Source organism: Curcuma longa, chromosome 11 (genome assembly GCF_044706935.1).
Source record: "Curcuma longa cultivar G26 ecotype Majalengka, Jawa Barat chromosome 11, ITB_CL_G26_1.1, whole genome shotgun sequence".
NCBI lineage: Eukaryota > Viridiplantae > Streptophyta > Magnoliopsida > Zingiberales > Zingiberaceae > Curcuma > Curcuma longa.
The window spans coordinates 29,858,842-29,882,240 of record NC_133871.1 but is presented as its reverse complement, the minus strand read 5'-3'; the positions used below and the strand labels follow the sequence as shown (position 1 = coordinate 29,882,240).

The window sequence follows — 23,399 nt, the reverse complement described above, 5'->3', positions numbered from 1 at the left end:
GGATTCGCGGTAAAAGACGGGATTTTTTATTAGTCGCTTTGTTTCTCCAGTTTCTGTTTGGCCCCTTGTTTCCGTATGCAAAGCTGTGGAGATCGGATGAATATGATGGGCAGCATCGCTGGACAATCTTCTCTTGATATCTTCAAAATTCAAATGAAAAGATTGAAGTAAAATTACAGATCCAAATCATTCTAGTTTCCGATTGCACACAACAATCCTTTAAATGGGAGATCCTGCGTTATCATAATTGTTGCAGAACGCATTGGTTGATGCTCTTTTCTTGAAAACTTTGTGTTTAGTTTCCAGGAACAATGTCCTCTTTCCTTCGATATTGTCATTGACTTTGCTGCTGCTTATCAAAATTTGGTAGATTGGAACTTGAAAGGATCTTCATGTCTTCCTCAATCAGCCAACACATTTCTGAATTATCAGGCTCAATCACTGGGATATGTTTTCATTCTTTGAATCATTTGGGCTGAATACAGTTGCAAATACTCACTATCTCAATTTGTGAGAAGTTGTAAGTTGTATCAAACAAGTTAAGCCTTGTTCATTTATCATACAGATGCTAGTCAAAGTTCAGTGACATTGTTTGACATAAAGACTCTTGCTTCTGATTGTAGGTATGTAGTTAAAATCTATCTTTCTAGTATTTCTTCCTACTCTTGGTTCAATCTCAAGAGATTAGTTAGATACTGTTGTTATGCCCTTGAAGTCCCAAGTTCTCATAGTTTTGGTAGAGAAAAGTTAACTCATAGTACCTTCTTTCAATAAAGACAGGCAATTTAATGCTTTGTCAAAACTCAATAACTACTCAAGTAGAACATGTGTTTGTTTATCCATTGGCCTTCAAGACCTCATAAAAGGGAGCTTTTTCATAGCTTCAAGAGAGGTTTCATTGGCAGTCACATTCTATGTTCACCTTAATTTGGAGTAAATGGTTTCTCTTATATAAAATTGGAATACAATAATACGATGGAGCAGACTTGCAGAAGAGGACAAGGGTTCGAATCTCGACGAAACCGAGCAATATCCTCCTCCGAATACAATAATACGATAATTGAGATAAATTACTGAGATTTATATGTGGAGTTTCTAGTTTACTGGTATTCTACATTCCTTTTATTTTCTAAAAAATATTTATATGTTAGCTTTAATACGAATCTATATTTCATCTGCCTAATTTAAACAATATAGATGCAAAGTAGTTTATACAAATGGTAAATATACGTTAACAAAATACTTTTAAGATAAATGATTATGCGTATTTGTGTATGAGAATTAAAATTTAAAGGCATATGTTGGGTTAGTTAAGTATGATATGGGCTTTTATTGGGCCTAAGCGGATTGGGCGGGGTAACTCGACTGGATTGCGTTAAATTGGGCGGTTTGGATGAACCGGTTCGATTGAAAGTGACTGGTCGAAGTTGTCCGTCTCTTGCGTCGCGGCCACGGAGAAAACAAGGCCGATAGACGGCAGCTTCCGGCGCCTATTGAACGAGCAGAGTGGTGATGCTGGGGACGAGGGTGGTTAAAGCGAGCGACTGAGTGTGAGCACTGACCTCCTTCGCTTGTCGGGTTCGAGTTCCCGAATGGCTGAGAACTTGCGATCGAAGGAAGGGCGGAGGAAGCGCTTGTAGAGTTCAATTTAAGAGTGTAATTATGAGTTCTGGTAGGATCTATGTCTTAATTTCCTTGGATTTGGATGCTTTCCGTCAGTTTTCGTCCTGCGGCGATCTCTGTTGTTTCTTTTTTCTTTTTTTTTTTTTTTGGTCCTTTTCCCCGGTGGATTGGAAGATTTCGTATTTATGTATGCGTAGTTTGGTTATCGATGATTCTTTTAATGGATGATTGATCCATCGTCTGTGTGATCGATTCTTGATTCCGGCGTCAAGAACTCTGTTGGTAAGTGTCCAGATCGAGTTAGACTCTGTATTTTTTGAGCAATTAGGTCTTGACTTGTGAATGCTCCGGATGGAATTCATTGCTGTTATGGTAAGGCGGCCTGGGACTCTTGACTAATTTAGTGGGCGTGATCGGTTATTTCAGGGATTATGTACGACTATTGTGCTTCAGCGAGAATAGTTGATCGGCCAAGTCAGGTCGGCTGCAAGGACGAATCCATGGCCGAGTGGGTGTTAATGACAGTAATCGACTGGGTTGGCAATGAGCGTGAGAGGATAAGAGTTTGTTGTGTTGTATACATATCAGAGAGAGAAATCAAGGTGGAGTGGTTTGTGCAAAACTTGTTTTCTCTTTTGATAAAAGAGAATGTTTGAGTGGTCAACGCAGTTCACTTTAGGGTGTTATTAGAAAGAAATCAATTTGTGCACTGAGATAGCTAGGACACAGACCCTCCGCTATTCAGGATACAAAAATCAAGTTTTTGTAAACCTTGATGAGATAACACGGGAATGAGATCATATAAGGATTGGAACCTAGCTAGGAGACAGCTGTTATCGGGATGCAGGGAAACATTGAAAAGCTTGCTGTTTTTTTCCCCCTTTCAATATGTTCTTTTCAGTTATACTCTTATTGCTGTTGTTTGTCATCATATTTTGTTTTAAATTAGTCACCATTACTGATATGTGGACTTAGTTTTTTTGTTGATATTATGATTATTCTAATGCTTTATATTATGAAAGCTGTTCTTGTGATTGTATGTGGTGGTAATTTATTCTAGTAGGGTATTGCTCATGTTGCCATACTGATACGTCAAGCTGATTGTTGTCACTACCTATTATGTGTATGGACCTAGGCATATAGTTAGTCATGGCACAAGAATTTTATAGCGATGCATTCTAGTTATTAGGTTCTGGTTGTTGAATACATACTAATGGCATATTTGTTCTGAATTAGGCTTTTGGCACCAGTAAGCATGTTGATACGAGTGCATAGGAAAACCCAAATGGGCAAAATATGCTATTGATGTTCTAATTGATTTGGTATTAGAGTGCATCACTAGTAGCGAGTAGTAACATTTGTTCACTTACCTTTTAGTTGTGGATAATAACACATACTAAAATGTTATGCATGCATTAAATCTTTCCTTAACCCTACTCAATATTTTCCTTTGATTTCTGTTGTTGTTGCCTCCAAATTTAATAGGAGCTTTGTTGTTCGCATCACTGACTTGTTGAGGCAAGAAGTGATAGCTAGAGGTGACACTTTGACATTTCTTTTAATTCTGTAAATCTTGATGTTATTTGTTGCTTGTAGTTGTACAATGTTATTCCTAGTTAGATGTTTGGTTCATTCATGTATTATTTAGTTTTTGAAGTTTTGATTGACTTGTAAGTTGTCATAGGGTTATGCCAGGCTGATTGTACTTGTTGTCAATGTTGTTTTATGCTTTATTGTTGTAGGTCATATCTATTGTTTAGTAGTTTGAACCTAGTGGCGACTACCACATCCTTTTCTCTTCAATCCTTCCCTTCATCTAACGAATATCAACCTTGCTTGATTGTGAATTACAGGAAGTGCTGATATTTTAGAGTGTTTCCTGACACTTGCTTCTCATATTGCAATCATTTTTTAACTCCCTTTATGATGGACTTACTTATTTTGTATATTTCCCCTTGTTATAGATGTATTTGCCTATGTAAGATACTAGGATTTGGTAATTCGACTAACATCTGTTACTAATAATTTTTTTTTTTACAATTTTTTTGGAAACTCAAAATTTGATGATTTTATTTTCCTATATGCTTTGACAAAATTAAGTTATTCTTTTGATATATGATGTTTATCATTTGACATATGTCACTACAAGAAACTCTCAATCGATTTAAGCAACAAAAGGAGAGGTGCCAATCAACTTTAACAACTGCCTCATTCCCGCCCATCTTTCAAAGACGTTTAAATTACACAAAGCAGCACCTACTAGTGTTACAATCCGCAGCTGCACCTAAGCATAAAGTGCACTTGTAATGCACATGTTTTAGAATGTACTAGTTGCATTGCATATGTTGTAGAATATATTAGTTGTACTAGACTTGTACTACACATGTACTTTTAAGAGACCATCTATACTATAAATAAGGTTGTCTGCCTTCATTTGCATTGATCCAAGCAGAAATACAAATCCTTATTCTTCAAGCATCTTTAGTTCTTTTGATCTTAGTGGTAAGCTAACTTAGGGTTACAAGGATTCCTTGCCTAAGGCAGCATAGTGTCCAACCAAGTCTGCAGCTCGTGGCAGTAACCTGATGCCAACTGTCTTGGGCTACAGACTTTGGCTGGGCCTCGTTCGGCCTTAGGCGAGAAATTGTTTCCTTATATGCCTAAGTCAAGCTATCAGTCTAAGACTACAAGAGCTAAAGATACTAGAAGAACAAAGATTTGTATTTCTACTTGAATCGTTACAAATGAGGGTGGACACTTCTATCTATAGTATAGAGGATCCCTTAAAAGTATAAGTGTAATACAACTTGTACATTTTAGAACATATGTAGTACCACTAATACATTTAGAACATGTGCATTACAACTACCCAGGTGATAAGTAAACCCTTTGTGCTCAGGTGCTGTAACAGTAGCACTTCAGCTCCATCAAAAGTATCTACACCCATTATATTCTCAACTGATACAGAACGGCTTCATCATATTAATGCAATTAGAATATTGTCTCCTTTTGGCGCACAGCTTAAACATGTTATCAACCTTTTCTTCGAGGTATTTCTCCTTATTTCTGTGGACATAATTTGAAACTGTTTCTCTTGTTATGATTGTTTTCCACTGGTTCTAACAGCACTAAAAGGGACCCAGGGGCTATGGTGCAGTGATTAGGCCCTCCAGCAATGCTATGGTTCGAATCTCAACTGTGGCGCACTGTAGGAAAATTTTCTAGTGGGATGACAGACCTAAGAACACTGGCTGGTTGGATGGGTCACCGCAAGCACTTCCCAATTTATCTTGGTGGCCGGTGGGAAGCTTTTGTGGGGCCGGGTCAGTCACTTCCAAAATTAATTGGATCGTAAGAACGGGATAACTAGATTATCCAAAAAAAACTAAAGAATATAGAACTAATGTATGTTAATGATATTTTTTGAGTTGAAAAAAATTGCAGTGCAAGTAGCTACATGAGCACGAATGAAGACCTGGTCCGTAGGCGTGATTTTATTCTCATTATTCTTTTGCTTGTCTCAAACCAGATAGCCTGATTGTAGATAAATTGTTGGCGATGAAGAGCTTGATGTTCCATTTTTGATGAGTCAAAAGGGAATGAATGACAGCAATGCTAGTTATAGGTTGAGGCAAAGAGAATGGATGGCAGCAATAGGTTGAACCAAAGGGAATGGATGACAGCAATGCTAGTTATAGGTTGAGCCTAAGGGAATGCACGACAGCAATGCTAGTTATAGGTTGAAGCCTAAGGGAATGCATGACAGCAATGCTAGTTGTAGGTTGTCAGGACAATCTATGGTTAATTGACCATGTTGTAAAGACATGATGGCAACGTAGAGATATGTTTGAGATCTCAGTCTCCTTCAAGTATCCATTACAAAGAGCAAATAAATGCTCTTGTATTGAATATGGAATGAATTTATCCAACACATGCACAAGGCATACCAAAAATGTCCTTCATAGTATTTTTTTTATGGATTTATTTAGATTTGTATTCGTATTCACTTATGTCTCCTTTTAGTTTTGCATTCTACAAAAACTTATTTCAATTTATGTTTTTATTAATTTGTTCTGCCATTTACTTTTGCAGACTAGGCAATCTTTTACACTAGAAGAGATACATGAAGCTTGTTATGTTGACATAAATTCCAACAAGGCACTGTCGATAGTCTTAAAGAATAACACTGAAGTAAACTATGATGGAGGCGTTTCTCTTACAAGGTAATATCTGTTTTTTATGAAGAGTTAGCAGTATGAATCTTTGCATGATGGGCTTCATGTACCCTTTTTTTCCCTTTATGAGGTTTCTTCCAATGTTTCGTTTTAGTTTTATGCCAACAAAACAAGTCAAACTGATAATGTAAATTACTCCTGAAGGATTTTGTTTGTTGCGTTTATAATAATATTTTTTTCACTTTTATAGGCAAGGTGTGGGGATTAGTCTATCCTAAAATATTCAGAGATGTAGTTTATGTGAAGACATTGATTTGACTTCTATATGGCTTTATGAACATCACATTAAGCTAGGATTAGTGTGCTGTTTTCAATTTTGTCTTCTAAAATATGTTCATTAGCAATTGGATCTAAACAAGCTACGCTTCTCTTTACCAAAAATAGACTGTGTAGATGGATATGCTCACATAAATTTTCCAATTATATTGTCTCGCTTATATTTGTGAAAGTCAGCAGTTGTCAATTTTTGTACATGTTTTTGGGCACTACAATTTACACACTGTACAAAAGATTTTTTTTTCTTCTGGAACTTACAGTCGAAGCATGATTGAAAGAAAAAGATCAACTGCATTCCTTGTTAAGAAAATAGCCAGAGGGCTGCAAGTTGTGGAGGTCAAAATTGCATATTCGTCTATTCTGGAAGATTTGCAGGTAGTTTTCTACTTAAATTTAGTAATCACAAGAAATTTCTCGACATATCACTTGGTGCATCAATGAATGTTGCTTAGCAAATGAGTTGTCAGCAAAAAATTTCTTGCTACCTCTCTTACCATGCACAAATCCATATCAGTTTATCCACGTGTAGGCTCTCAAGGCAGCTGATCAAGTCTGGTTGTTGTCCAACATGGACTCACAGGAGACAGTATACTTTTCCATGGAATTGAATTGATGAGGGACATGGTGGACATTGGAAAGGAGCTTCACGAGAATGGCGTGAAGCAGGCATTGTTGGCCAAGAGGCGGGCCATGGCTGAGGTTCATGGCGTCACCTCAAGCTTAAGCCAAAGTTCGACCAACGCCCACCTCCTTAAGCTATTCCAAAACTAGAATACTGAACCCACCCAAACTCCACTCTGGAACCCCTTCAAGGGCAGGTACAATCACAACAAGTATCATTTTCTAAGGCCGATGTGCTAGTTCCATTGATTGATGTTTTCTATAAAATTAAATTGCTCTTTTTTAATGAATAGATTTATGTAAGGAAACGGATGGCAAAGGCATCACAAAGAATGAGAAAAATCCCATGGAAGAAATTGGTCCGTGATGGAACAATTGACTATAACCGCCAATTGGAAAGCCATCTTCTGCGCAGCTTGAGCTTATCATCGCCAACAATTAAGCTACATTCCAAGTTGCTAAGTCTAGCATTTTGACCAGTAATTTGTTTCTAGTTATCAATTTGTTGTCTCAAGTAGAAGTTAACTATTCCGTGAAGTATTAGTTTTCTGCAAGGAAAGAAAATAAAGCCCAGTTGCAATTGGGACCATTTATTGTTGACTTGGAGCACGCAGCCATTAACTCTTGTGATAATGGAAATCTGAGAAAGAAATTGTCCATTTTTATTAGGCAAGAATTGACAGAAAACCAAAACAGTGAAATTTATGGTGACGGGTGGTTGTTGAATCAATTCAAATGTTTGGAAATTCCATTTTTTCCCCAATATTTTGTGGATGAGAAATATATTGATGTAGTGGAAGCATGGGCAAATAAGAACTAAAGGTATGGCAAATCTGATAGTAATGGGGAGGAATGATGCACATGGAAAACACATTTAACTTGAAAACATCAATTAGTTAACCAGTGGAGAAAACAAATAAGCATCAAGCAAAAAGAGCGGAAAGAGATCAATAAACCAAGTTGAATCCGTCGTTTCTTATTTGGAAATTGAAAGCAAAAAAGTCATGTGTTTTTAGTCCTGTTGTTAGTACGTTTGCATTTGTTACTCTTCCAGAGGTTCAAGCACGCAATTTTGTCCAACGATTGTTATTAATATTAACAAATAGAAGAAGATCCGACTTAGTCTATCATTTGTCACTTTAGCAAAATTATTATTTTTGGATACATTCCAAACAGCAATAGGATCAGTTCAATCAGATGCTGCTTGCTTAGAATTCAACCACGACAAAATTGTCAAGGTTCAATGGGAAAAACAAAAGTATGCTTCACTGTAGCCACCACTTCGTCTGTCTTTCGCCACCAGAAAACGACCCTTAATCGCAACTCCAAAATTGGAGGAGATAAATTACTTTCCTGAGCTTCATATTCATCATTTGTGAAGGAAATGCAATGCAACCTCAAGCATTATTCTCTTGTCTCTATATATTTTACAGAAAAAAGTAGCCAATTAAAGTTGTTTATCTTTGCCTAATATGCTTCCAGATCTAGAGAACTTTCTTCATAAAGAATATGCAACCTTTGACCAGCTGCGATCATTGTTTTCATTTCATTTGAAGCCACTGGTTGAGAATCACGTAGACATTTCTGACCATTCACGAAGAATATGGAATCAGTCAATCAATGCCTTCCTTGCCCTGCTCACCTGGATGTGAAGGATATCTAACCAGCGACAAGTTTAAAGTGCTCAGAAGGATTCCAAAGAAACTTAGATTTCTTTATCAGTGTTGGAAAGCATGACACATACATCATTCACAACTCATCAGGATAAGGTTCATCATCAGTGCGTAAAGAAAGCATTTTTATTCATAAAAGAAACGAAGCTTCCTCCTCAATTAATCTCCAAGCTAACACCAGTGTCAGAAAAAAGTGTAGCTGCGAACAAACAGGACACAGATCAATTTTACAGTTGTCAAAAACATAATTCAGGAAACAGAGTATCTATCTACGGGCAGTCTTTCCTATGTGAAAAGATTGAAAAGTAGTATGGAGCTCTAACAAAGTCATGCTTTAATTATTCCTGAAAGGGCCTCTTTTTCTTTCATTACTGTGATTTTTCTTTTTCTCAATGGTCAGTAATTTGGCATACTTTCCTTTTCAATTCTGAATAATCTATTGAGCAGGCCCACTCAATCTATTGCTGTCATAGAAATTATGCTGAAGCACAAGTTGGTACCAGGCTGAGTTCCTCTTCATGTGATGGATGAGGATGTTCGAGTTTATCCTCTTCCATGCCACGCCATGTTTATTTTGTGGCAATCTGTGGGAGGTTCAAGTACAATGGGCCATGGCCTTTCCATGTGAAAGAATGTGGGGAAAGGAATAGAGATCTACCTTTCATGTGTTTGCTTCAGATATTGTTCCTATACCATCATTAAAACTCACGCCCTGTAAAAAATATTGAGTGAAACAGATGAACCTGGCTCTCAAAATCACTGAAACTCATGCAGACGTATATTGTTCTGCATCTTGGGATAGGCCTACTCAAAAGTCAGTTCAATGAGGTTAGGCCTAGGCTAAGCTTGGAATGGACCCGGATCAATGTGAGCTCCTATTGACCTCTTCAACTCAGTTAGTTCTGTTTGATTCTACCGACTTCATCAGTTCAGTCAGCTCTATTTGGCTTTGTCAACCTCCTCAACTGAACATGGGTGATGAGACATTCTCCTCCACGCATGTAGATGAGACATGAGATAATGTAACTCTCAAAGTATGATGATGAGACCGCCCTATGCTTATAAATGGTGTTCTATCAATCAAGACAAGGAGAACATGGACAACCTTGCTCATATAGAGGTGAGGTATAAAGCAAACCCGTATTAATAGATGGAGGTAGACACACAAACTATTCTCTAGCACTTCTCTTTCATCTACTATTCTTCTCTTCATTTTTGGTTTAAAAATCTTATTTGAGCATCGGAGTGGTAGAGTCAAGGTTCACATTGGCTTCTATTCTATTTTGAATCGTGTTTCATAGGGATTTAGATAGACAACTCACTGATGATTCACCTTTCCAAATCTCAAGTAGGAATCATGATCATTTCTAAGATTTCTTTTTTGTATTCTTTAATTTGTGGCAAATATATATTTACCTATTCAAAATAATTACTTTATTATCTCAAATATATATCATTAGTTACGTACTAAAACTCTAAAAGTGAGTGACAATTGCATTAGAAGATTAAAATTTAAAACAATAAACATGCAAAGTAATGTCTAGAAGGATCTTCCACCCATAGATATATCACAGGAGAAGCCAACATAATGAGAGGAGATAGGTCCCCATTCAGATTGATTACTGCAGAAACGAGAGAGAGAGAGAGATAGAGATCACCACCAGCCATGACTGCACCAGCAGCAGCCATGTCTGGAGCTCAGGGGGGATGAACTTTAAATAGAGAAAGCATGATGGTCCACACTCTTCTCCACCATTTTCTCATCAACTTGCCTCCTCATGTCCCCATTCAAATCATTAATGTAATTAATACTCCTTCCTCTCTCTCTTTCACACACACATTTATATATATAAATCTAAAACTCAGTCGCCAAGTTAATGCAGTGTGGAAGAAGATTCTTCTCGCCACCAGATGAGCTCGAGTTGACCCACAGCAACGTCGCCCATGCCTTGAGATTTCCAGTATATATCGCACCATTCCAGAATAGATTATCATTAAATAAATCCACTGCACAACAAGTTGCCAATGGCTACATGTATATTACTACACAACAGGGCTCATCTGTTAATTGTTACATGTTGTTTTCCAGTTCCAAGTCGTCTTTCTTGGCTTTAATTTGATCTCTTCCTCATTCATTGGAACTCATGGAAGTGGCCGGTAGCGGCGGGAGCGACGTGATCGATCCGGACGCTGGCATGGAGGTGCATTCCGCGCGCGGGAAGCTGCCGTCGTCGCGGTACAAGGGCGTGGTGCCGCAGCCCAACGGGCGGTGGGGCTCGCAGATCTATGAGAAGCACCAGCGCGTGTGGCTTGGCACCTTCAACGACGAGGATGAGGCGGCGCGCGCCTACGACGCGGCCGCGCAGCGCTTCCGCGGCCGGGATGCCATCACCAACTTCCGGCCTCTCAGCGACGCCGACGCCGACGACGTGGCAGAGCTGTGCTTCCTCTGCTCCCACTCCAAGGCTGAGGTCGTCGACATGCTGCGGAAGCACACCTACCTCGACGAGCTGCGGCAGAGCAAGCGATCGATGAGCTGCCGTGGCAAGAAGGAGGCACTCTCTCTCGGCGCGGTGTCGGCGGCACCGGGCGGGGCGGGGGCTGAGCGGCGGCAGCGGCTCTTCGACAAGGCGGTGACGCCGAGCGACGTGGGGAAGCTGAACCGCTTGGTGATACCGAAGCAGCACGCGGAGAAGTACCTGCCGCTGCCGAAGGCCCGCGGAGGCGACGACGGGAAGGGCCTTCTCTTGAGCTTCGAAGACTCCGGCGGCAAGGTGTGGCGCTTCCGGTATTCGTACTGGAACAGCAGCCAGAGCTACGTGCTGACCAAAGGCTGGAGCCGGTTCGTAAAGGAGAAGGGCCTCGAGGCCGGCGACGTCGTCTCCTTCGAGCAATCCACCGGCCCCGACAAGCAACTATTCATCGACGCCGTCTCAACCGCCGACCGCCGTTGTAGCGCCGCGGTTGCGGCCGTCCAAGTCGTGAGGCTTTTCGGCGTCGATATTGCGAGGAATATTCCGGCGCCGCCGCCCATCGGAACAGGAAAAAGGAAACAATGAGCATATGGAGTTAATTTCCTCGCCGGCAATGAATAAGAGACAATGCGTAGAAGCCTTGTAGCAATATTTTGCTTAATTAACCTAAAAATTTCGCTCTTTTCTCAAATGTTTCATTTCAAGATCTTGTGCATAACAAAACAGAAATGGAAAATATTCCAATCTTGAAGAATGAAATTAAACCATAGCATCGATCAGAAATTTTGTCTTCTGCTTATCCAGTTCATCTGTATTGTTCTTCACCCACTTCACCACTTATCCATGGATGAATCTGATGCAGATGAACCAGCCAATAGTTGAGAATTAAAGAGCAAGGACCTTTCTGCTAGGCAAATAACTTCAATATTGTGCCAGTAACCAAGTTAGGTTGGAGTTAACGTACAAAAACTTTTATTTTGATTATATCTTTGTCGGCAATTCACTGCTACTTGAGAAACGAATGAAACAACTGCTGAGATCTGAGAGTTCATCTCAGAATTGTATGTTGTTGTGGTTGGTTGAAACGGTCAAGTTCACATGCATTCTAAGAAGAAAAACAATAATAAAATTAAGGACTGAAGAGCAACTGCTGGCATTCATGGAAACCATTGACAATAAGCCTTGGAGCATTTAAAAAAAGACCAGGTCTCCCAAGTACACATATATTTCTTGTAGCACTTATGATAGTTTAAGAAATTTGTCGATAGCAGTACAAGTGATTGCTCATTGGCTGCTTTAGGAAGAGCTGTCAGTCTCATGGCCGACGTCAGAAAAATCAGAGCAAGAAATGGAGATTAATTGCTGTGAAAGAATGGGTGCTTAATAAACTCAATGACTTAAAGCTCCTGCCTCAGCTTTTCTCCTCAAACAAGTATTGAATTCTACTATAATTAAGCTAGCACATGCTTGGCCTTGCTTGTTCGTGACTCAGAATTCTGACCCTGGAACAGCAATGAGGAGCTCAGTGTTAGAATTGCTTCAAGTTTCAATCAAGGTATATAAGTTTCATGTCAAACAGATCTTTTTCTGGCACCTGCAATTAAATTCTTCTCTGAATTGTGTGCCATAGTCTTTTTGTGAGTATATTTTCTTATTTTAGTGGCAGATAGACTTCATTCTTTTATACATTCAACATGTGATAAATATTGCAGCCATTCTTTTTGAAAGTAAACTCCTAAGTTCCCAAGCCAACACGTCAATGCCATAGAAAAACAAAGAAAAAAAGACTTCAATATTGCAATGGGAGCAAAGATTTCAGTCACACTCAAGTTTTGGCATTATCAGCAAGTTTTCTTGGCACCATGCTCATCTCATGACCATGACCTATTCAATTTATAGATTAACTAAATCAAAATGAGCAGTAATTCTTCCATCTGCCTTGTTCTTGACCTCTTCTTGCAAGTCATAGAGTTAGGAGTTGTAGTCATCCTTATATTAATTGTTAGTTTTGCATTGTCATTTCTAAAATTAAAAAAAAAGTTGAAACATCAAGAAACTATCAACTCATGACTATGATTGAATATTGTGTGGTGCATGCTTGCACCAAACACTCTGTGGGCAACAGATCACTTCATGGCTCTACGGTTTTTGACGTATGGAACAAAATTGTGAAGGAACATATTTGGGCCAACGCCCAGCCCATAATTTATAGAAGAAGCCCAAATTGGGCTGACAGACAGCCCACGAAGCCCAATTTAACATTATTGTGAATTAATATAACGGGCGTTACGTTAATGGTAAACCTGCCGTCGTATTGTGGATAACGCTGTTACGTTAATGACATTTAGTCGGGACCTCTCGCTTCCTCTGTTTTCCCCAGTTGTTGGTCCAGATCTATCTATAATCGATTCGCGGTCGCATTCGTCTTCGCTTCGATCTCAACGGGGCACGATCTCCTCCTCCGCAGTTTTCATGTGATGCGAGAAGATCACCGAGAAGCGGATCCGTTTCCATTTCAAGAGCTGAGAGATGGGGGATCCAGCGACGAAGCGGGCGATGGACGTGGAGCGCTCGTCGCTTTGCAACTGCGTGGTGAACTTCCTGCTGCAGGAGAACTACATGCTCACCGCCTTCGAGCTCCTTCACGAGCTGCTCGAGGACGGGCGGCACGACCAGGCCATCCGCCTCCGCGACTTCTTCGCCGACTCTTCCCTCTTCCCCCCGGATCAGATCTCCCGCTTCAACGCCCTCCGAGGTTTGACCCTTCTTTCATGCGGGATCGATTGATTTTTGAAATGTGTGTGGTTGTGTGACAAATTCGTTGATCATTAGGGCTTTAGGCTTTAGGTAGGGTGATGTGTGACAATGGATAATTGATATGTTGTAACTCTTGTATTTGTTTCAGCAATTTGGGTGATCATATTGCTATTTATGCTGCAATATTAATTTCCTCTATCATACCTGATAATTAGTTAGTCAGTAGTTTGGATCTTTCCAGCAAAATAAACAAGAATGTTTTGGGGTTCAAGCATGCTTATCTGGTTACCAGCTTTACAATGTCGTTGCTTTCTCTGATTCTTTGTAAGTCATTAGCTGGACCTTTTCGTTTTTGTTACAGTAGCTAATTCGAGTTTAAAATTTTATGCCATCTTAAACATTCTTCGTCTAGGAGAAAATTTTAAGTCGCCTAAATTTTAGTCTCACTTGAGTTATATTTTTCATGTAATTTTCCTTATAAGAAATTCTCCATTTTGTTATTTTTTTCTGTATATTAGCTCCCATTAAGATTTAGATGCATATTTCTACCACTAAAAAGTATCCACATCTTTGTTCTTCCAATTGAATTTTCTCATGACTAGTATGGAACTGGTTATATTTTCCACTTTTTTCAGATGCAGATCCACAGAGTATGCTAGAAGAGAAAGTAATGGTGGAAGAAAAGTTAGCAGTCACTGAATATGAGCTTCGTTTAGCTCAAGAAGACTTGTCAAGACTGAAGGAGGAGTTTGCAAAGCAAAAACAATTCTCTCGTGATGAATTTAGTGGTTTGTATTTAACATTGGAGTTGAGACCATTATGATTTATTCATTATCTGAAATCGTTTTTATATTGAAAATGTTAACATATATATTGAAAATGTATATATATATATATATATATATATATATGTACATATATATATATATATCCTGTGAGCTATTTCTACACATCTAGTGGGAGAGCACAACAGATCATTATGTTTGTTTTCTCGTGTAGAAGTTGAATACAGATAACTATAGTGAGCTCAATAAATAAAATCAATATGGTATTAGAATGTTTTCTGTTTTTGTATTGTATTACAATTTGTTGCATGCAAAAGAAATTGATTTATCCTTGTTCTGGATGATGCATGAAAGAATCCTGGAGGTTTTGGCATGCATGATTGTGCAAGTTTCATGGGTTATGTAACCTTTTATTCTTCTTCCCCCTATCATCAGATACATATCTTTGGCTGCATTCTTAAAACTATCAACCTAATAAAACCAGATTGAATTTGTGAAGCATTAATCATCATAAGCAGTTTGAATCTATACTATATGTTGATATATATATATATATATATATATATATATATATAGTCACAAATGGCAAGCCATAAATGAATGATATGGAAAACTGAATGAATATTGGAACATATATCATTTGTTTATTTTGTCCCTCGGATGAACATTAAGTTTCTTTTGCATGATCTATATATACCTGTTGTCTCTGTATTACATGGCATAGTGGCAGATGAATTATATGTTGGTAACTGTTTTGTTTCATGCTTGAAATCCACAACACCATTTTCATATTAACTTTACACTTTTTGTGTTTTAATTTTAAGTTATTTTGCTTACGAAAACATCATATTGATGGTCGTATGTTCTAGTTCAGGGTCCACTTCTGATTTGTCCGTCTCTGATGACCCTACAAAACAACAGAACAAGAGACAGATTTCTTATGTCTCTTTAGGACCTTTGAAGGACACTGAGCGCATGGATATAAATTGTGCTGTGAAGGAATATTTGCTCTTTGCAGGGTATCGTCTTACAGCTATGACATTTCTTGAGGAGGTGAGGAGGATGTAGTTTGTGTTGTAAACTAATATTTTGCTAATGGAGTAGTTTTCTTACTCATTTCAATTTCGATGGTGCAGATTCATGATGAAGGTTGTTGTGGTCCCTTTTTGCTTATTCTTTTCTTGTCTACTCATGTACTTCCATGTTTTCATTGTCATTTGGGTTGTCTCTATTTTCTGCAAACTAACAGTTTATGACCAATGTAGTGATATCAGTCTAAGAAATTTGTATAACTTTACTAGATTCATCTAAGATATATACTGATAGTATATGAAGCAGTATTTTATTTTCATCTTATTTGCTTGAGAAATTTGAACTAAATGATCATGATTTGCATTATGATTGCTAAATTGCAAGAAATAGCTGTACGCAAATATAGTGATCTAAGCTTTAGTTGGATGTCAATGAAGGAGACTTTACCCTCTAAACACACATGTTTGATTTAATTTCGGTATTTTTAATTTCAAAGGGGGAGACTTTTCCCATTGGCACTATGCCTCCTGTTTGAGCTTTAACATGCTTTCTTGTAAATAAAAATTTTCAATTGTATGACATTTCAGTATTTTGGTATCGCTTGACTAATATTACGTTGCAAGAAATTGTGCTTGACAATATTTATCTTTTTTTCTTTGTCCCTTATCTAGCTGTACTTCTATCGAGGTAGGTTAGTTTCTTAAATGCATTTTATATACATATTAATTGGCCTATCATCTTCTTTTGAGTTTTCTGTTTTCTGTTTCTGAGAAAAATGAAAATTGAATTGAAAATAAAAAAATATTTTCCTTCAGTTTTGTTGGTATTATTGTATAATTTTTACACAGTAGAGGCTTGATCTTTATTAAATATAAGAAAAAATATTATGACAAACATTGGGAATAAAAAATGAGAAAGTAAAAACAGGAAATAGCAGGCTGTTTCCATAATGAAACAACTCTATTTATGCATTTTGAATTCTTCATTGCTTATAAAATGCTTAAGTCCACTTTATTTGCTTTGTCAATTTGTAGGTCACTGATCAAAATCTAGATGTGTGGCCAAAAAGTTCAGCTTGCGTTTCTGATGCTTTGCGTCGTTATTATTATCAATACCTTTCATCCTCCTCAGAGGCTGCAGAGGTAATTTTTCCCATATAGCATGAACTTATATTGGAAGTATTCAAGCTTTTTGGTTGTGGAATCAGAATATGGATGACAAAAGCATTTTTTATATTTTATTTATAATTTTTTCTGCCAAATACTATATTTGGTCTTGTAGTCTATAGATGGTTTTAATTTTCTCACACTTCCATTCTTTTACATAATTGTTTTATAATCTGCAAGGTTGTATGCCAATTTAGTCATCCACTAATGCTTCCGACGCCAGATATTTTTTTTACTAGAACAATAGCCCAATAGTTGAGAGATATTGATCAATTGCTTGATTCATGCTTATGTGTGGAACACACATCCCTTTGGATCTGTTACATAACCACTATATAACACTACATCCCCTAAGTTCCACTTCATCAACCAACCAAACCGTTAAAGTTGATAACATAAGTTACAGTGTGTTTGTCTTCAAGCACCAAGGATAGCAAGTCTGCAGCAGATTCTTCAGAATTCACAATGTTGGTAAAATTTACATGAATATTTATTGGCCAAACAACCTCTATTTACCAATTAGATTAGGTAACATAAATCAATTTGATTTAGGCTTGAAGTGCATAGAGTGATAGTGTAGCACAAACTACTTCCTATATTAAGCATAAAATTTGCACCATATATATTGAGCATCATTCCCTGTTTGGTCCTCTAATTCCTATGGCCATATTATTTATTAAGTTTTTCTTGTAGACTGCTAGAGGCAATGCGATAATGTATCGTCCTTTTTCTCTTATTAAAAGAGTTCTAAAAAGGATTTCATCTTCATAATGATACCAATGTCTTCGGATTCTAGTGAAGATTTTGATGCCTTAATAGGCTGCTCTCTCTCTCTCTCTCTCTCTCTCTCTCTCTCTATACATGCATATGTTTGTAATTTTGCATGTCTACTCTCAACCAGAAAATAAACAGAATAAAAGGCTTAGGCACTTATTCCACCTACTTGTGCTTGTAAGCCCTAACATGGAACCAATATCAGTTTTCTAGCATTGGTGAGAACAAGTGAAAGCTTAAGATTTGTATTTTCAGACCGCGTTTCTCAAAATCTCCAGTTTCTGGAAGTCACGATGAAGATTAAATCAACAATGTTTATGTGGGAAACTTTGAAAGCAAAATGAAAGGTTTTAAAAACAATGTATTCATGGTGAAGCTTTGGAAGTAAAAGAAAGGTTTTAAAAAAGATTTCCACTACATGGCTTTGGATGTTGATAGTTGGATGCATGCTATTGTAGTTCAATTGCTGGCATGGCTATGACACTGTGATTTTGGAAAATAAGAAAGAATCTTCAATCACTTCTTTTAGATGTAAACATATTCAAGCTTACTTTTGGTTATTTATCTATTAATTTAATAAATTTGCAACAAAAGGTTCATATTGGATTTTTTTTTTCAAGTGACAAAGAAGAATTTTGTTCTTTGGTTGCATAGTTGAATTCCATGATTTTGTTGGATTTTATAATTTTAATTGTAGTTTATGTTGATTAGCTCCATTCCTTGTTCTCAGCAAATGAAAATATGTTTTTTTTCAAACATAGAAAAAAAGTTGGTGTACATTGAATGAATCCTTATCACGCCGCAGGAGAAAATTTCCCTTCTTCGAGAAAATGAACAATTGAAGAAAGATAACAAAAGACTTATCGACGAGAAGGAATCCACGCGCAGAAACAAGGAAGTGATTGATAATCATATAGTAACTCTAACTAAATCCTTGGAAATTGCACATAAGGATTTAAAAGACAAGGAAAATCTGGTATTATTCCATCCATAAGCTGTATTGTAATTACCTTCCTAGAATATAGCTGACATCTGTGTGATTTGAAGGTACAAGATCTTAAGCAATCTGTGGATCTTCAGAGAAAACAGCTAAATGATTGCAGAGCTGAAATCACGGCCTTAAAGATGCACATAGAAGGAGCTCGAGCTAGCAGAGGGTGGACAGTCGGAGAAAGTGAAAACACCAAAACTTCTTACAGTGGCAACTCTAAAGAAGAAAATAAATCTTCTTGCAGTGAACCAGAAGAATTAAAGAATGTTGATTCTACATCAAGAATCCCAGAAGCTACTATATTTGTCAGCAAGGATGCACAGACAGAGGAAAAAGTAGTTGAGATCAATCAAGTTGCTGTTGTATCAAATTCTGTTGAATCAACATCTACCAAGTTGGATGAGAATGGGAATGTCAAACATTATGTTACTGACTCAACAATAGTTTCTTGTAACAATATTGTTGAATATCAAGACGATGCTTATAATCTCATTTCTGATTCACAATCTCAGAATGACGTATCAAACCAAAATCCTGGGAGTCTCAAGAGGGAAAGAACTGCTGAAAAGATGGTAATACTGGGAAATACATGTTTGTATGGTGCTAGCATTACTAGTTTTCATTTTGTGGAAGGTTTGTTCATCAAAGGTGACTTCTTTCTTGCTAGGCAATGGAGACCATCCAAATTCTTTCAGATGCGTTACCTAAGATTGTTCCTTACGTTCTGATCAGCTATCGTGAGGTTCAAATTGGATCTTTTTGCATTGTCACTATCTTGAAATGCTCGATTAAATTAGTTATTCCATATGGATGCAGGAACTTCTTCCATTGATTATGTGTGCAATTGAGCGTCATCCCGATAGCACAGTGAGAGATTCCTTGACACATACATTGTTTAATCTTATAAAAAAACCTGACGAACAGCAGAGACGTATTATAATGGATGTGAGTTTTTGAATTTAGTTTTGCTGCTTTAATTTTCCTCATCATTGAAGAATGTAGCTTAAGAAGTTGCTTGTTTACTTTTTCCCCTTCAAATTTAGTTTTGCTTCAATTTTCCTCATCATTGAAGAATGTAGCTTAAGAAGTTGCTTGTTTACTCTTTTTCCTTCAGGCATGTGTAAGCCTAGCTAGAAATATAGGACAGATGAGAACTGAAACAGAGTTACTTCCTCAGTGTTGGGAGCAGGTAATCAGTAGTAGGCTTGATTTACTTTAACTGTTTTAGTATGCTTTCTCTTTCTTTCATGTTTGGTTGATGTGATGAAATCCATGCACAGATCAACCATAAATATGAGGTGCGAAGAATCCTAGTTGCTCAATCTTGTGGAGAACTTGCAGAATTTGTTCGACCTGAGATTCGTGATTCTCTTATTCTCTCCATCATTCAACAATTAATTGAAGACTCTGCCACAATTGTCCGTGAAGCTGCTGCTCATAATCTGGCGCTGTTGCTACCATTCTTTCCAAATTTGGACAAATATTTTAAGGTCAGCCTCATTAATGCTCAGAGGACATCATGGAGCAGAAAATTGAGTTCACAGATTTGTCTAAAATGTAAGCTATATGATTGGCTGGAACAAATGGCTCCAAGGATGGCTGAGGGGCTTACTTCCTGGTCAAAGAAAATTCACTTATCTTAGATTCCTATCTGATATTTGCCTTTTTGTTTCTAGGTTGAAGAGCTCATGTTCCAGTTGGTATGTGATCCTTCAGGAGCAGTTGTCGATACTTCAATCAAAGAACTCATTCCTGCAGTGATAAATTGGGGAGGTAAACTGGATCATGTCCTACGAGTTGTTCTTTCCCACATCTTAAGTTCTGCTCAGGTATACATGTTAGAGCATTAGCAGATTTCTTCAACCTATATTGGATATGATCTCTAACACACTTGTTAAGAATTTGTCAGCGGTGTCCACCTGTATCAGGGGTTGAAGGTTCTGTAGATTCTCATTTACGAGTTCTTGGAGAACGAGAACGCTGGAATATTGATGTACTACTAAGAATGCTGAAAGGCTTGCTGCCCTTCGTCCATCAAAAAATTATTGATACATATCCTTTTAGTCCAGCGCTGGGATCCTCTATCACTTCAGAAAAACAAAATTCCTTCATTTCTCTTTCTTTGCTTCAATTATATGCAGGGTTAGCTCCTACGACTTCATGTTATGACTAATGGCAAAATATTGATTTATACAATTCTTACCTTGATTAAACATTATCTTATTTATGCATGTTTGTTAAATGGCAAAACTACACTTGGATAGGGGCCACACTACACATACCATTTGGCCTATGTTTGATTGGATGCACACGGATTGCTTCCCAGACTTAATTCAACTATCATGCCTCTTATCTCACAAGGAAGACAATCTAAGAACTCGAATTACAAATGTGAGTTTGTAGTAATTTTTATTTGGTTGATGCAGTTTGAACTGGAATGACTCTCATCTCTTTATTTCTTGATTTTCTCTCTCCATCTAGTACCTACTCGACGTAGCAGAATTATTTGGGGAACAATATCTTACACACATAATGTATCCTGTCTTCCTGGTGGCTGTTGGCGATACTGAAAGTGCAGATTTGTCATTTTTTCCTTCGACGATGAAGGCCAGAATCAAAGGTACTAGAACCTTCCCACTTGTGTGAATTATCCTTTAATTATTTACCATTTGCCTATCTTATTTTTATGCTTTCATGAGGTTGCATTAAGACAATTAAGAATATCAGTGACTACTCACCTCATGGGATTCCTCTCTTTGTTTAAATGTCGTTTGTTAAGAACTTAAGAATGTGTTTGCTGAAGCTTGATTTGTTGAAATTTTGATGACATCATCCCTGGAAGATTAGTGTGTAGGCAATTGCATCGTCACTGAATGAATGAATTTCCTGTTTTCTTTGTTGCAGCACTTCGGCCTAAAAATCCTGTGGCAGAGAAGCTTTCCCTCTTGTGCATTCTTCCCTTATTGTTGTCTGCTATATTAGGTGCACCAGCCAGTCGTGAAAAATTGCCAGATTACTTGAGAAAGCTGCTAGTGCAGAACAATAACAATGAAAGTTCTTGGTTTGCTCATCGAAATGCTGAGTTGATTGAGGCAGTCCGCTTCCTTTGGTCAGGATTTAGTTGTTCCAGTTCCTTTTTAAACTAGAGCACATGATTTGACTAACTGGTGTTTATTCCAGCATATTCCAGGAGCATCATGGAGTCATTTTTAACATCTTGTGGGAGATGGTAGTTAGCGCCAATGTGAATATGAAGACCAATGCAGCACTTCTTCTGAAAGTCCTAGTATATTGCTAACAATGTTAATGCTAGTACTACTCTTTTTGCATCTATTTCTGGTTACAACTCCATCTATGCAAATCATAGGTACCATATATTGATGTGAAAGTTGCCTCGACCCATGTTTTGCCTGCCCTTGTCACTCTTGGTTCTGATGCAAATATAAATGTGAAGTATGCAAGCATAGAAGCATTTGGAGCTGTTGCACAACATTTCAAGAATGACACGGTATTAAAGGATTGCTATAACTATGCAATATTCTTTTTGTTCCAACAAATATTCGGCTAATCAAGCATCTTTTCTCAGATTGTTGACAAGATACGAATACAAATGGATACTTTTCTTGAAGATGGATCACATGAAGCTATTGTTACTGTGGTTCGTGCACTACTTGTTGCTGTGCCACATACAACAGACAGGCTGCGAGAATATATCCTTTATTTTCTGAATTTCATGCTCTTATTTTTTTGTTTGTCCAAGTCAGCATTTGTCCTTAACATTTGATACATTTGTTGTCAAAGATTTTCCACCTTACTTCCGTCTCATCTAATGGAAATGATATCACACGCCGCAGTGAGAAAGCAAATGTATTTTGTGAAGCTATCCGTGCTCTAGATGCCACAGGTTTGCTCTATTCTGGACTTTGCTTTGTTTCTTTCCTTTGGAGGGAGTAGTAAAAAACTGCAAGTATTTGATGCATATGCTATTTAACATCATGTATTGATAATTATACACCAAAGTGGACAATCATAGCCTTTTACTTGAATTTATTTTGGTTAAGCTAATTATCTGACAATATTTGCTTGCTATGTTGCCTATTGACGTTCGTATAAACTACCTGTGAACTGGTTGAGATCACATCATATGATTATATGAGACATATATATAATTAAGGAACTCATTCTGGACTGTTTTTGGTTCATTTAGATCTGTCTTCAACCAGCATCCATGATTTCCTTGTACCAGCAATACAAAACCTTTTAAAAGATGTAGATGCTCTAGATCCTGCCCACAAGGAAGCACTCGAAATTATACTGAAGGAGAGATCAGGTGGAGCATTTGACAGCATCAGCAATAAAGTCATGGGTGCCAATCTGGGCATTGCATCCACCGTAAGCAATTTCTTTGGTGAAAGCGGCCTTCTAGGAAAGAAAGAAAGCAGCGACCCGCATGAAACTCCTGCTTCTCCAAAACCTACTCCGCCACCAGTGCAGCAAGATACAAGATTTCAGAGAATGATGAGAGGCGGTTTCAGCGAGATACTGCGAGGTAAAACCAAGGGCCCCGAGGAATCAGGCTAGGACCTCTCTCCCCCTGTGTAGCTATCGTTTTCATCTTCTTTCATGGTCCTTGGAGATGCTTTTGATCACTAGGACATATTTTGTTTTGACAATCTTTCGTTCCATGTCATTTCCAACCAAATTCTTTGATATAGCAGTCCTCTCAGAGACCATATCAAATGGGACCCTTTTTTTGTTAGACAAAATTGACTTATTATTGGTTGCAAGTATTTGATTAATGGTTAAGACAGCTGCATTTATTTTTAGGTAAATTACAGTATACTCAGAAATGAGAAGAAAAAAAAATCCTTTTTGTTTATTCTTTCAATTTTTGTTTATCGTGGTGATGATGTTAACGTTATGTGTGTCTCAAAAAACTCACTTCTACTTTAATACCTGATGATATCAACTGGTTGGATTGACTATTTTGTT

General features: G+C 37.7%; 2 protein-coding genes and 1 long non-coding RNA gene across 5 annotated transcripts; all 3 read left to right on the top strand.

Moving 5' to 3' along the window:
- The first annotated feature begins 1,426 nt into the window (after positions 1-1,426).
- LOC141837703 (uncharacterized) lies at positions 1,427-7,344 on the top strand. Of its 2 annotated transcripts, XR_012602562.1 has the most exons (5): positions 1,427-1,672; positions 5,716-5,846; positions 6,395-6,509; positions 6,664-6,952; positions 7,049-7,344. It is a non-coding gene; the product is annotated as an uncharacterized LOC141837703 (long non-coding RNA). The 2 variants fall into 2 exon arrangements; XR_012602563.1 differs by lacking the exon at positions 6,395-6,509.
- A 2,974-nt stretch (positions 7,345-10,318) lies between these two features.
- On the top strand, positions 10,319-11,671 carry LOC141838351 (AP2/ERF and B3 domain-containing protein Os01g0693400-like). The gene is made up of 2 exons (XM_074725801.1): positions 10,319-10,389; positions 10,518-11,671. Exon 2 carries the CDS (start codon positions 10,573-10,575, stop codon positions 11,485-11,487), a length of 915 nt encoding a protein of 304 aa, XP_074581902.1. The 5' UTR covers positions 10,319-10,389; positions 10,518-10,572; the 3' UTR covers positions 11,488-11,671.
- A 1,567-nt stretch (positions 11,672-13,238) lies between these two features.
- LOC141838350 (uncharacterized) lies at positions 13,239-23,109 on the top strand. Of its 2 annotated transcripts, XM_074725799.1 has the most exons (20): positions 13,239-13,657; positions 14,295-14,447; positions 15,319-15,497; positions 16,511-16,618; positions 18,222-18,392; positions 18,464-18,979; positions 19,075-19,149; positions 19,224-19,352; positions 19,522-19,596; positions 19,688-19,897; positions 20,084-20,236; positions 20,317-20,549; positions 20,672-20,798; positions 20,889-21,027; positions 21,312-21,516; positions 21,588-21,693; positions 21,775-21,915; positions 21,994-22,119; positions 22,197-22,311; positions 22,615-23,109. In XM_074725799.1, exons 1-20 carry the CDS (start codon positions 13,432-13,434, stop codon positions 22,986-22,988), a joined length of 3,561 nt encoding a protein of 1,186 aa, XP_074581900.1. In that variant the 5' UTR covers positions 13,239-13,431; the 3' UTR covers positions 22,989-23,109. The 2 variants fall into 2 exon arrangements, with proteins under 2 accessions (XP_074581900.1, XP_074581901.1); XM_074725800.1 differs by lacking the exon at positions 13,239-13,657 and having other exon boundaries at positions 14,370-14,447; positions 15,314-15,497.
- Positions 23,110-23,399: the final 290 nt, after the last annotated feature.